This window comes from Bison bison, unplaced genomic scaffold, assembly GCF_000754665.1.
Source record: "Bison bison bison isolate TAMUID 2011002044 unplaced genomic scaffold, Bison_UMD1.0 scf7180017864517, whole genome shotgun sequence".
Lineage (NCBI taxonomy): Eukaryota > Metazoa > Chordata > Mammalia > Artiodactyla > Bovidae > Bison > Bison bison.
Window position 1 is genome coordinate 5803964 of NW_011495070.1, and position 15023 is coordinate 5818986.

The following is a 15023-nucleotide window of genomic DNA, read 5'->3' on the forward strand; positions in this document are numbered from 1 at the left end:
GGGCTTCCCTGATAGCTCAGTTGGTAAAGAATCTGCCTGCAATGCAGGAGACCATAGTTTGATTCCTTGTTTATGTCAGTAAGAGTGAACAAGGATTGTGGTGCCCTGCAAGGAGATCCAACCAGTCCATTCTGAAGGAGATCAGCCCTGGGATTTCTTTGGAAGGAATGATGCTAAAGCTGAAACGCCAGTACTTTGGCCACCTCATGTGAAGAGTTGACTCATTGGAAAAGACTCTGATGCTGGGAAGGATTGGGGGCAGGAGGAGAAGGGGACGACAGAGGATGAGATGGCTGGATGGTATCACTGACTCGATGGACGTGAGTCTGGGTGAACTCCGGGAGTTGGTGATGGACAGGGAGGCCTGGTGTGCTGCAATTCATGGGGTTGCAAAGAGTCAGACACGACTGAGCGACTGATCTGATCTGATCTGATCTGAACAATCATATAAAAATATCTTCTAAGCAAATCCTGAGGTCATCCCACGCAGACTGTGACTCTAGCCTGACACAGCAACAGCTCTTCTCCCTCGTCCACATGCAGAGTCACCTGCCAACTTGGGATCACATTAAAAAAGGGACAGAGTTGGGATCACACTCAAGAAGGGACAATGTGTGGAAAAGTGGGCTGGGACTTTATTCTACTTTCAGAATTAGCCTTAGCCAGAACTTTTTGTATTTTGTCTCTACTTTCCAATCAGCATAGTAAGGAGTGACTTTCAACCTACCCTAAATGTACAGGTTTCCAAGATATGTTTTGGAACTTGAAAAAATGTTTTGAATGATAAATCCAAAAGTGTTTCCAGAGTAGGGTGCACACGGGGTCTGAAGCCAGCAGAATCTCTCTTTCTTGGTGATGCTATCTACAAAGTCCTCTGCAGTATTCAACCAGCCACTCGCCCGCACTGTGGACCATGAGAATCTTGAGAACAGAACAAGCATCACTCATCTCTGTCTTGCTAGTATCCAGCTTCATCCATGGCCCAGGAAGATCATTAACAGTTTTGTTGAATAAATGAATGAGCTGGATCCTCAGTTTTTAAAAAAATCTATAATACCTTCAGCCAAAAAGGCGTGAAATAAATGGTGGTACTTCCAGGCCAGGCCTCCTATACTATTCTAGAATGACTGAGTTATTCTAGACAGCAGATTTCAACTTTATACACTTTCTAAACCTCAGACTTGGTGTTACTCACCCTCTCCTCCCCACTCCCAACAAATAAACTGCTTCATACCTGACATTTGTAGTTATTAGCTACAAGCTTTATTTTTAAAAGGTATATTCTCCCTAAACAAACAACAAAAATGAATGAAAATACTTCTTGGGGGATTAAAAAAAAACAACAACAACAGAATTCTTACAATTCAGGTTGCAATAGGAAGCTTTCCATATGTACACTAATGACTGATCTTCATTGCCTGATACAATCATTAGCTCATTTCAGAATTTAAGAATTGGTACAAATGTTTTCAACACATAATATACAATAGCAAAAATATTTTAAATAATCTAGCCTTCTAAAAGTAGGCTGATTAAGGTATATCTTTTTAAGAGTTTACTATGCAGCCATTTAAAATCATGACACAGTTAAATATTTATTACATAAAAGATGGTTCATAACATGCTAAATTGACATACAGGAAGATAGATAGAAGACAAAGCTACAAACATAGAAAGGAAAGGAAAGGAAAAATTTTGAAGGACTATTTACCAAAACATGAAGAGAAGGTATCTATAGATGATAGAATATGGAATAAGTTTTAAGTTTAAAAGTTTATTTCTCTACACTTTTAAAATAATTCTTACAATGAACATGAAGCATTAAGTAAAAAAAATCAAAAAAGCAATTTTCATCTTTGAAAAAAGCTCAAAGATGGGAAGAATAAGGAACCATACAAAGTTAAATAGGGGGTTACTAATGAAGAAATGTTTCAAAGGAGAAATGATGAGAATGATTAGAAAGGCTGAAGCCCCGAATAAGCTATATGGTAGGCTGAGAGAAATATTCTACCTGTGTTTGAAGCTGGAAACATGAAGAACTAGACAGGTCCATTGTTAATTGCCAAGTGCATTATTTTATCAGAAAGATAAAAAGTAAAATGATTTTTCTCGCCCCTGTAAAAAGCACTTATATACTGAAAATAATTTAATGCAACTCTGCACTCATCGTCATCATCCAGTGATTCTTGTCCTTTTTCTATGCAAATGACTCTGTGATAAATGAATCATCATATGAAAGGGATTGTTTTTTCAGTTAAGGAGATTCAGCATTGGTCTGAAAATAACTGGACTCATGTTCCCACCAACACAAAAGAGCACTGTTTCCTTTTAAGCAGAGCTCCTAAAAACCCAAACACCATTTCTGAGAGTACTCCACAGTAGAAAAGAGCTATTGTAAAGAGAGGAAAGGAAAAGAGGAGGAAGGAAGAAGAGAAAAAGGAATAGAGGGAGGGAGGAAGGAAGGAAAAGAAGGAGGGGGGAGGGAAAGGAGAGGCATCCTCATATTAGAACCTCTATGTATTTGGTAAGAGGAAAGAAGTGTTGTTACTTTCATAGAGGGTTAGAATTCGATGCCTATTGAAATAGAAAACAAAACTGAGTGCTGGGGATTTTATATTTTGTAGTTTTCTTAGAAAAATGGAAGACAAAAATCAAACAAATATTATGAATTGATAATCTCACCTTGCTTTCCTCTCAGGCAGCTGAAATCAAAATTCTGGTTAAGCCTGATTTCTCTCAAAAGGTTTCTCAGAACCCTGCTTTATCTGAGCATCCAGACATCGCCCTCATTACTCCGTACGCCACATTCCAGCTGAGATGTACCTCTATGACCCTGAAGGGATACAGCTTAACAAGCACCGAGGCAGCCAGTACAGAGGCCTGCGGAGGTCCTCAAGTGGCGAGAACTGCTGTTCCATCATGTGTCTTTACGGAGAAGTTTAAGTTCACGTATGTTGCTTACCCAACAATATTGAAAAGGGATTTGGGATTCACTAAATGCTAAGAGCTTTCAGAGTTTCTGAAACAAATAGTATCTACTCTGGTTTTTATACACTATCTACTTACACTGTAATGATTAAAGAAATCTGAGCAAGCTTTCATCCTAGCTTTCCTTCCTTTGAATAATAATTGCTAAATTCATGCATTAGAAATTACCTGTATTGATTTGAGCTTATTATTTTATTTTATTTTTTTTGCTGACCTTAAATGTTACCAAAATGAAAACAGACATATAGCTTTTATTTACTTATTAATGGTGCTGATTGGTTCCTAAGAACTGAAATGCAGCAATGAAAGTTATAGGTATAAACTCTGGCAATCAGAAATACATAGGGAAGGGAGTTGTGTTTGAAGAGGATATTTAGGGGAGTGTTAAAAACTGATACAGTGATTTAAGGACTAGCAAGCATTTCTTTCTGTACTTCAGTAATTCAAGTTTGTCTTTTGTTTTGCAGAGTGAGGTTACTAAGTCTGGATATATTGGGTTTTTTCCCCCCCCAGGTTCAGGTTCTCCCTGGCTTCTGGCTACTTTTTGCTAAGCTGGTAAAATATATGGACACTGTACGGATGCATCATGGTGAGCTGAAGTGAATTGTTCCACTGTTCTTTGTAGCAGCTGCCTGGGTTGCCTCCATTTTTCTGTTAGCATTTGTTTCCTGGACAGATTCATTGCACAGAAGCTATGTAGCAATAAACACCTTTATGAAGGAGAGAGGCTATATCTAGGATCTCACTATTGGGAATAAAAATGGTAAGCATTAAACAAATGTACACTATTATATGACACATATTGTGCAAGGACCTTACATGAATATTATTTAATCCTCATATCTGTATGAGTTGGTTACCATCATTAGCATTATTTTTCAGATGAACAGCTGAGAACCCGGATATTACTTAACTTGTCCATGTACACAAAGCTAAAGGTGAAGATAAGATTGAAGCCAAGTAAGCTGACTCCAGAGTCCACAATTTTACCAGCAGTGCACAGGTAACAATGAGGAAGCAGGTCAAAAGACACACATGATTTCACAAGTTCTCTCAAACATCTGATGCTCTCTTTCTGCTAAAGTGAAGTAGCTCAGTCGTGTCTGACTCTTTGCGACCCCGGGGTCGCAAGGCCCTACCAGGCTCCTCCATCCCTGGGATTCTCCAGGCAGGAATACTGGAATGGGTTGCCATTTCCTTCTCCAGAAGATCTTCCCAACCCAGGGATCGAACCTGGGTCTCCCATATTGCAGGCAGACGCTTTACCATCTGAGCCACCAGGGAAGTCCCTCCTCTCTGCTAAGGATCATGTTTATCTTGGCTGGGATTTCAAGACACTTAGATTCCACATTTTATTTCTCATCGTTCTGAAGGGTATGATTGTTGTTTTGAAGTCTTTGTATATTTCAATACTACATATCTCTACCTAAGAATTGGTTGTCATGGTATTTAGTTACAGGAGAAGAGGAGTAAAGATAGTCCAATTTCGGGTTTAAACAGAGCCACTTTATGTGCAATATTTGAAAAGCTAGCACAGAACTCAGCCTAGGCTTTCTTTCATGTAATTTAATGATGCTAGTACAGTTTGAGAAAATACAGTAATGCATTTATAGAAATAGCTCTCTCTTTTTCTCACATCATAATCACAAGTGTTATTTTGTTTGCTTTCTCCAATTATTCCCACAGGTGAATAACATTCTTTATTCACCTATGTAAATTAAATAAGAAAACTGAGACTCAGAGAGGTTGTTAGATGTGTCTGAGATAAGAGCCCACATCTGACATAAGGTACTTTTATTAGAATATTCTGCCACTCAAGTGTATACTTAAACAGGGTCTGGTTTCAGGAGACCAGAACCAAAAACTAAATGTCATTTTAACTTTTGAACATACTTCAGTGTTTATTGAAGCTTCAAGGAGAGTGAAAATTCATGAAGTTCCATAGAAAGTAAAGGGAGCAATGTCCCTTTACCTAGGGACACTGGGCTAGAGGAGAGAAGACAAATGTGAATATATAAGATTTCCCTACTCAACTTCCACATGCCTGACATGCTTGCCAGAATGGACAAGACTTGGAGTACACAAAACCCTTTTTTCTTTAAAGATTTTTTTTTAATGTGGACCATTTTTAAAGTCTTTACTGAATTTGTTATGATATTGCTTCTGTTTCATGTTTCAGTTTTTTGGTTTTTAGGCATGTGGGAATACCAGACCACCTGATCTGCTTCTTGAGAAATTTGTATGCAGGTCAGGAAGCAACAGTTAGAACTGGACATGGAACAACAGACTGGTTCCAAATAGAAAAAGGAGTACGTCAAGGCTATATATTGTCACCCTGCTTATTTAACTTATATGCAGAGTGCATCATGAGAAACGCTGGACTGGAAGAAACACAAGCTGGAATCAAGATTGTTGGGAGAAATACCAAATATGCAAATATCAATAACCTCAGATATGCAGATAACACCACCCTATGGCAGAAAGTGAAGAGGAACTAAAAAGCCTCTTGATGAAAGTGAAAGAAGAGAGTGAAAAAGTTGGCTTAAAGCTCCATATTCAGAAAACGAAGATCATGGCCTCTGGTCCCATCACTTCATGGGAAATAGATGGGGAAACTGTGTCAGACTTTATCATTCGGGGCTCCAAAATCACTGCAGATGGTGACTGCAGCCATGAAATTCAAAGACGCTTACTCCTTGGAAGGAAAGTTATGACCAACCTGGATAGCATATTCAAAAGCAGAAACATTACTTTGCCAACAAAGGTCCGTCTAGTCAAGGCTATGGTTTTTCCTGTGGTCATGTATGGATGTGAGAGTTGGACTGTGAAGAAAGCTGAGCGCCAAAGAATTGATGCTTTTGAACTGTGGTGTTGGAGAAGACTCTTGAGAGTCCCTTGGACTGCAAGGAGATCCAACCAGTCCATTGTGAAGGAGATCAGCCCTGGGAATTCTTTGGAAGGAATGACGCTAAAGCTGAAACTCCAGTACTTTGGCCACCTCATGCGAAGAGTTGACTCATTGGAAAAGACTCTGATGCTGGGAGAGATTGGTGGCAGGAGGAGAAGGAGACGACAGAGGATGAGATGGCTGGATGGCATCACTGACTCGATGCACATGAGTCTGGGTGAACTCCAGGAGTTGGTGATGGACAGGGAGGCCTGACATGCTGCGATTCATGGGGTCACAAAGAGCCAGACACGACTGAGCGAGGCATGTGGGATCCAGTACCATGCAAAGGATCAAACCTGCATGCTCTGCACTGGAAGGCAGAAGTCTTAACCACTGGACCACCAGAGAAGTACTCCAAAACTTTTCACCTTTATTAATTTGAGAGAAATGAAGTTGAATACTTTCAAAAGAGGAGAGGAGTAAACCCAACCAGTCTCCTTCATTCATAGGATTTTCCAGGCAAGAGTACTGGAGCAAGAGTACTGGGATAGGTTGCCATTTCCTTTTCTAGGGGATCTTCCCAACCCAGGGATCGAACCCAGGTCTCTCGCATTGCAGGCAGACACTTTACTGTCTGAGCCACCAGGGAAGCCCCAGAGGGATAATTAGTATTTAGCAATGCCACACTCCCACCCGACTCTCACTTCTCAAGTGATCGGTTAACATTTCACAAACCCTGAAATTCCTTTTCTTCTATGATTTGATGATAACAATATCCTTCAAGTTTGCTCTTCTACACTTGAACTAGAGAATTCAAACTACCACAAATTGCTTCCATCCCTGTAGGAGAACACAGGGAAGCAATTCACACAATTAAACTCTGTTTTCTACATCTCACTAACCTTTCACCCCCGGCAGGCAGAAAATCACCTCTCTCCTCGCTTTGAACCCTACAGAATGTGAGATTTGCCCCCAGGTAAATGTCTCCTTTTCTATCTCCATCTCCACCTGCTGTTGCTTTAAAGCTAAGTTCTCAGAGACAGTCTGACTTTCCCAATTAGGCCATTGATTTATATCACCTGCCACCGAGTTGCAAGACTATCTCATTTCATCTTTCAGTGCTTCTGATCTTAGGAACAAATTTCCTCAGAAACTCAAGCTTGCATCAAAATCTGTAAATTGATGTTATAACTAATGGTAAAAATGGAAGAACATGACTAAGTTCATCCAAGATTTACTCAGGCTCTTTGTTAGTTACACCATCACCAAACTCTACTATAGCTTTTGTAAACTGCAACATATTTAATCATTCTTACCTATAATTGCTTTAATTTTTTGATTTGAACAGTTTCCATTTACTCTTCTAAAATACAGTTTTCCCTTTAAAATGTTTAACAGAATTGGGACAAATAAAAGAGCTATCTAGATTTACCAAAATGGTAATGTGTTGTCATTATCTAATTCATTACCAGTCCTTCTCAATCCAAGCTGTGGATTTGTAAATGTTTACATAATATATAATGAAAGTTTGCTGTTACAGCTTTTAATCAGTAACCTCTGATTGGCAATTTACAGAGCTCTCAAAATGCTACCACTGTGTTTCTCTTTTCAAATACAATACTTGTGATATGATTCTGCCTCACTCAGTTGAGAAACAAAAATAAAATGAGTATAACAGTGGCTACTGATCCAGTCCCTAAGTGGAACACTAGATTTATCAAAAACTTTCTATGAGCAAGGCACCACTCTGCTAAAGTCTTAAAAATCTAACTTCATCCTTCCAGAGCCATTCAAGATAAATTATCATCTCACAGATATTTTACGAATAAATAAAACTGATGCTTAATGAGATTTAATATTTAGCCCCAAATCACATAACTGAGAACCCCTACACTATTCCAGTTGTTTCAATTGCAGATTGTTTGCCTCCAGAGCCTGAGCTATAGCCACAGTGCTAAAATGGTTCCAAAAATCAAAATTTCATGGTGTTAGATCTGAGCAAAATCTATTTCATTTACCTCCATTTCCTGCTGCTTGCGAAACGTGAAGATGTGTAACCCTCTAAGTTTAACACATAGGCATTCCATTAGCTTCTCTACTAGAGAAGAATGCTTATATCTCTTCTAATTAAAATCAATCACGAACAAATATTAGTTGAGCACAAACAATATACTAGGGGCTATGTGAAGGGCTGGAAACACAGCACTTAGTTAATCCCCTGGTCTTATGGAACTTGATAAGACGTGTTCCCACAAGAGTATAAAAAGCTACCATTTGTAATTTCACTCTTTAAACTTTTCTAGCATTACTCCAGTGTTCTTTCCTGGAGAATCCCATGGACAGAGAAGCCTGGTAGGCTGCAGTCCATGGGGTCACACAGAGTCCAACACGACTGAAGCGACCTAGCAGCAGCAGCAGCAGCATTACTCAAAACACTGTATATACACTCTTTCAATATCATTTAATCCTCAAAAGACACCTTATGAGACTAAACATGATTTGTAAATAAGAACACTCAGGTGCAGAAAGGAGAAGTGACTTGACCCCAAGTCTCACAGCCATAGTGTGTGGAAAGGGTAAGATCAATCGAGAACACGATTACCACTCCAGAACTTAGAAATATCTCATTCAAGTATTTTTCTTGGTCTCCCTTCAAATATTCCACATAACAATTATTTTGTTTCATGAATTAAGGGGGGAATCCAGGATGAATCTATTTAAGTGCAGAAATATGGACCCCGTACTAGAGATATTTTGTGTGTAACTCCTCACTCTTTCCTGCTAATCACCCAGCTGTCTACTGTGAAATGTTCACCTTTCTCTCACAACAGGAAGTTGGAGTCATATTGCGCCTCACATCACTTATGTCATGATGTGCATGTTCCTCTTTTTTTACTTCCTTTTTTTTAAAAAAAGGTTCTAATATCTGGGCCCAATGATGAAAATGAGCAACTTCCTAATTCGGAAATGATAAAGAAAACTCCTATTTGAGAAATGCTGCTGCTGCTGCTACTAAGTCGCTTCAGTCGTGTCCAACTCTGTGCGACCCCATAGATGGCAGCTCACCAGGCTCCCCCTGTCCCTGGGATTCTCCAGGCAAGAACACTGGAGTGGGTTGCCATTTCCTTCTCCAATGCAGGAAAGTGAAAAGTGAAAGTGACGTCGCTCAGTTGTGTCCGACCCTCAGCCACCCCATGGACTACAGCCCACCAGGCTCCTCCATCCATGGGATTTTCCAGGCAAGAGTACTGGAGTGGAGTGCCATTGCCTTCTCCGTTGAGAAATGCTACTAATAATCAAACGTTGGAAGAAGACTCTAGTGACCATCAATGGACAGCTAAAATCTGAACACAGAGTGGCAGGTGGTAACACTAGAAAATTCATGAACATAACATACACACCCAACACACAAACACCATTCCATGAGGGTAAGTGCTTATACTTCTCCATGTTATTGCTAAGGAAGGATATTTTATAATTCAGAACATCCATTTAAAAATGGGGTTTTCCCTTGTAAAAGTCTCTTTTTATGCACAATCAAGTTACTATTTTACTAACAAGGTGTTTTGTTTGCCTGTTTTAAAAGATTAGCCATCACATGTATTGACCCAATACAAAATAGGCTTATAATGTCGTATCAGGCATTACACCAAACCCTTATTCTTTTCTTTGTTTTCCAACACAAACCTGGTGAGCAGTTGTAAGCAAGAATACCATGTGAGGAATAGTACCACTATGCAAAAAGTCTCAAGAAATTTTGTCTCCAATCACTTTTGTAGGGACTGTTTTCTTTTTCATATTTATACCTATGATACTCACTTATGCCCACAGCTGTAATGAGCTTGATTGCAAGTTCAGGAATTTCACAGTGAATAAAAAATGGTTCCAGAATATAGCGTCCAAATGCCAGAGATATCACAGCAGTGGCTGCAGGGCTAGAAGAAATGCATATTTAGGTTAACCAAAGGAAAAAAAAAATCGCACTTTCACTAACTTTTTCTACCTTGAGGTACTGTTACTCAGCACATGGAACATAAATAGAGAAGTCTATGATTTTTAGAAATCTATATTTGATTCAGTTCAGTCACTCAGTCGTGTCCGACTCTTTGTGACCCCACGGACTGCAGCACGCCAGGCTTCCCTGTCCATCACCAACTCCCGGAGCCTCCTCAAATCATGTCCATCTCATCAGTGATCCCATCCAACCACCTCATATTCTGTCATCCCCTTCTCCTCCCTCTATCAATCTTTCCCAGCATCAGGGTCTTTGCTAATGAATTGGTTCTTCACATCAGGTGGCCAAAGTATTGGAGTTTCAGCTTCAGCATGTCCTTCCAATGAATATTCAGGACTGATTTCTTTTAGGATAGACTGGTTGGATCTCCTTGCAGTCCAAGGGACTCTCAAGAGTCTTCTCCAACACCACAGTTCAAAAGCATCAATGCTTTGGCACTCAGCTTTCTTTATAGTCCAACTCTCACATCCATACATGACCACTGGAAAAACCACAGCTTTGACTAGACTGACCTTTGTTGACAAAGTGATGTCTCTACTTTTTAATATGCTGTCTAGGTTTGTCATAGCTTTTCTTCCAAGGAGCAAGCGTTTTTTAATTTCATGGCTGCAGTCACCATCTGCAGTGATTTTGGAACTCCCAAAATAAAGTCTGTCACTGTTTCTATTGTTTCCCCATCTATTTGCCATGAAGTGATGGGACTGGATGCCATGATCTTAGTTTTCTGACAGTTGAGTTTTTAGCCTATATTTGATTAGGTTCTCACAGATATTCCAAATGAAATACTGTCTGCAACTTTGATAGCTAGTTTTTAAACTTCATATCTGCTTAGGAACAAGGCTGGGTGCTATCAGTTTTTCCTCTTCCATCCCATATTTGACTTTTTCTTAAAAATCTAGTTTTTACTTGAGATCCAATAGGGCTGGGCCACACAAGAAATAGTCTCCTTTCTCAGTAAGTCAACAATTAAACTCCAGCAGAGTAGGAATGAGTTTTAATAGCACAGTCTAATGGGTTCAGAAAAGGAACACAGAACTCAACTTTAAAAAATTAGTATTAATAAGTGTTCATTGCAAATATATGCTTACATGCTTGACATTGTATTAGTCTAGATTTTTCCAAACAGAAAAACCTTGAGAGCCAAGTGATTATTCTTAATTCCATAGAAATATTTAGGTGAAAAGTATCTGTTGAAAAACAAAATTAGTCTTGTAATTTTATAGAGAAAACATGAATGAGATAAGAAAATGAAATAAGGTCAGGTATATAGTAAAACAGGTAGCAAATGATTCTATTTTAGCTTTTCAACTTTCTGTTAGAAAATGACACAGGCCTTTCCAGTTTAAATATACTGCATATGAATGCATGTTAGTACACAGGCAAGTCAATGGAATTATTAAATTTCCCATGCCAAGTCTTCCATTTCAGTTTATCTCCCATCTCATGCTTACTCAACCTCCAGGTCCAACCCCTAGATTGTCAGGAAACCAACCACCATTATGCATTCCAACCCTGACCTGCTGGTATTAGAAAGCAAGATAGATTTATTTATTTTTAATTGGAGGATAACTGTTTTACAATATTGTGCTGGTTTCTGCCATGCATCAATAGGCATACATATGTCCCCTTCTTCTTGAACCTCCTTCCCAGCTCCCACCCAACCCCAACTCCCCTAGGTTGCACCAGATTTGAGCACCAAATTTGACCTCCTTGCATCATATAGCAAATTCCCACTGGCTATCTATTTCATCTGTGGTAATGTAGATGTTTCAAGGTTACTCTCTCAAATCACCCCACTCTCCTCCTCGCCCATGTCCATAAGTCTGTTCTTTAGGTCTGCATCTCCACTGCTACCCTGCAAATAGGTTTATCAGTACCATCTTCCTAGATTCCATACATATGGGTGAATATACGGTATTTGTTTTTCTCTTTCTGACTTCATTGTGTATAACAGGCTCTAGGTTCATCCACCTCACTAGAACTGACTCAAATGTGTTCTGTTTTATAGCTGAGCAACATTCCATTGTATATATGTATTTCTTCTTTATCCATTCATCTGTCAATGGACATCTAGGCTGCTTCCATATCCTGGCTATTGTAAACAGTGCTGTGATAAATACTTGGGTGCCTGTGTCTTTTTCAATTATCATTTCCTTGGTGTAGATGTGCAGAAGTGAGATTTCTTGATTTTTTTCCCCAAGACAATCTCCTCCTGACCACAGCAAGACATTTTTCTTATTCTATATCATTTATAAATTTCTGATGTATAAATTAAAATCTAGTCATGTCATTTTAGTGCTTTCCAAACATAGAATCCACAAAAATCCTTCAATACAAGGCTCCATCTGGTCAAAACTTTTCCTTCCTCTTCAGTGTGCTTCCTCCCACTAGAAGGATCTGAATACCCTTTGCCTAGAGCCCCTGAAACTCACTGACAGTTTCTTATACCTCAGGTCTTAGTTCAATCTTTTTCCCAAGGAAGCTTCTTCAGTCCTCTGATTGCATTAGATCTCCCAGAGTATACTCTCATATGGAACTTCATAGCTCCCCTTTCACATGTGTATCACAGTAGTAACTTTTTATTCTCTTACATGATGTCTTGATTGATAACTGTTTCCCTCACTTGACCATGAGCTTCATGCATATGACTGTGTCCATATTAATCACTATTTCATCCTCAGTGTATGGGTAAAGTGTCTAGTAAAGTGTCTGTCACACGACAGAAAACTAATAAATACATGGTGAATGTATGAATTCAAATGACCCCTGATGTATGATTTCTTTTTAAGATTTGTTACAGATTATTTCTGACAAAAGTGGCTTAATCTGAAGTACAATTTTAATAGTAAATATTTAGGTACCATGGGTACATTCAATGGAAGAGGAATGTTATATTACTCAGGTATTTTGTCAATCTTCAAGTCATTCATTACTCTGAGAGAACAACTGAGTAATGTGAGTCCATATTACAAAGAAATACATGAATCCATTACAAAAGCTTCTAGAATATAGTTAGGTAATTGCTGCCATAAACACATACCCAGTGAAGTAGCTATCTAAGGTAATATGATTATAGGCTACTTGAGAATAAGAACTGAGGCTCACTTCACTTCAGATCTTTTTAACTTGCCATACACCATTCAGTAGCAGTTTGTGGAATGAATAGATGAATGAATGAGCACTGTGTTGGTGCTACTACTGCAAATGGAATGATCAAGTCCATTATAATGCTGAGCAATTAACCAAAGTATGGCTAACCAGCCAATACAATTAGCCAGTACATGGCTGGAGAGGGACTCAAGCTCAGCTGCATCAGGCCCCAAAGCCCACTATTCTGACAGGCCACCACTCTAAATAAGTATTGTACTTATTTGAATACTGAGTGTATTTTATTCAAACTATTGCCCCCCAAAATAAAGTCTGACACTGTTTCCACTGTTTCCCCATCTATTTCCCATGAAGTGATGGGACCGGATGCCATGATCTTCGTTTTCTGAATGTTGAGCTTTAAGCCAACTTTTTCACTCTCCTCTTTCACTTTCATCAAGAGGCTTTTGAGTTCCTCTTCACTTTCTGCCATAAGGGTGGTGTCATCTACATATGTGAGGTTATTGATATTTCTCCCGGCAATCTTGATTCCAGCTTGTGCTTCTTCCAGCCCAGCGTTTCTCATAATGTACTCTGCATATAAGTTAAATAAGCAGGGTGACAATATATAGCCTTGATGTACTCTTTTTTCCTATTTGGAACTAGTCTGTTGTTCCATGTCCAGTTCTAACTGTTGCTTCCTGACCTGCATATAGGTTTCTCAAGAGGCAGGTCAGGTGGTCTGATATTCCCATCTCTTTCAGAATTTTCCACAGTTTATGGTGATCCACATAGTCAAAGGCTTTGGCATAGTCAATAAACTAGAAATAGATGTTTTGACTTTATTTTTGGGGGCTCCAAAATCACTGCAGATGGTGATTACAGCCATGAAATTAAAAGATGCTTACTACTTGGAAGGAAAGTTAGGACCAACCTTGATAGCGTATTCAAAAGCAAAGACATTACTTTGCCAACAAAGGTCCATCTAGTCAAGGCTCTGGTTTTTCCAGTGGTCATGTATGGATGTGAGAGTTGGACCGTGAAGAAAGCTGAGTGCCAAAGAATTGATGCTTTTGAACTGTGGTTTTGGAGAAGACTCTTGAGAGTCCCCTGGACTGCAAGGATATCCAACCAGTCCATTCTAAAGGAGATCAGTCCTGGGTGTTCTTTGGAAGCACTGATGCTAAAGCTGAAAGTCCAATACTTTGGCCACCTCATGCGAAGAGTTCACTCATTGGAAAAGACCCTGATGCTGGGAGGGACTGGGGGCAGGAGGAGAAGGGGACAACAGAGGATGAGATGGCTGGATGGCATCACTGACTCAATGGACGTGAGTCTGGGTGAACTCCAGGAGTTGGTGATGGACAGGGAGGCCTGGCGTGCTGCAATTCAGGGGGTCACAAAGAGTTGGACACAACTGAGTGACTGAACTGAACTGAACTGATTAGGGTTGGCAAAAAAAATCTGTTAAGGATTTTCCATGCCATCTTAATGGAAAAACCTGAATGAACATTTTGGCCAACCCAATATAACTTACTGAAAGATTGAAGATTACTAAATTTTTCAACTGCTATTCAGAAAGAATTTAATATATGACAATCAGTGCATTTAATATATGACAATAAGTAGTATTAGAGTTACAAAAAGTGAGAGACCTGGTTTTATATACTTGAAATGCTTGCAGTTTTAACAAGAAAACAGAGCACAGATTCCTAAAATATTCAATAAGAATATAAGCCAGCATGTTCAATGTCAAATGAGAAGCAGAGACTGCATTTTTTTTTTTCAGAAGAATTAAGAGAGGAAAGAAATACTATAAACTAGGGTGAACAGGAAATTAACTGTGGAAAAGACAGAACTTAAGTTGACCTTTGAAGAGTAATCTTCATGTTATCAGAAAATAGTGGAAGGCACCTCCCAGGCAAATCCCAGAGTTTAGAAAAGGAACAAAATACTTCTTTATCATTATTTCATAATAAAAAGTTTTAAATAATGCAAAATTGCTTAAAATGAGAACAGACTTAACAAAGATGTAAATACTAT

The 15023-nt window shown here is 39.1% G+C and overlaps 1 protein-coding gene across 1 annotated transcript in view; it reads right to left on the minus strand.

Moving 5' to 3' along the window:
* SLC7A11 (solute carrier family 7 (anionic amino acid transporter light chain, xc- system), member 11) overlaps positions 1–15023 on the minus strand; it is an 80724-nt gene that overhangs the window by 60333 nt on the left and 5368 nt on the right. Inside the window, exon 3 of the mRNA XM_010830268.1 lies at positions 9698–9813. Within this exon, the coding sequence (XP_010828570.1) occupies positions 9698–9813 (116 nt within the window). The remainder of the gene's footprint in view (positions 1–9697; positions 9814–15023) is intronic.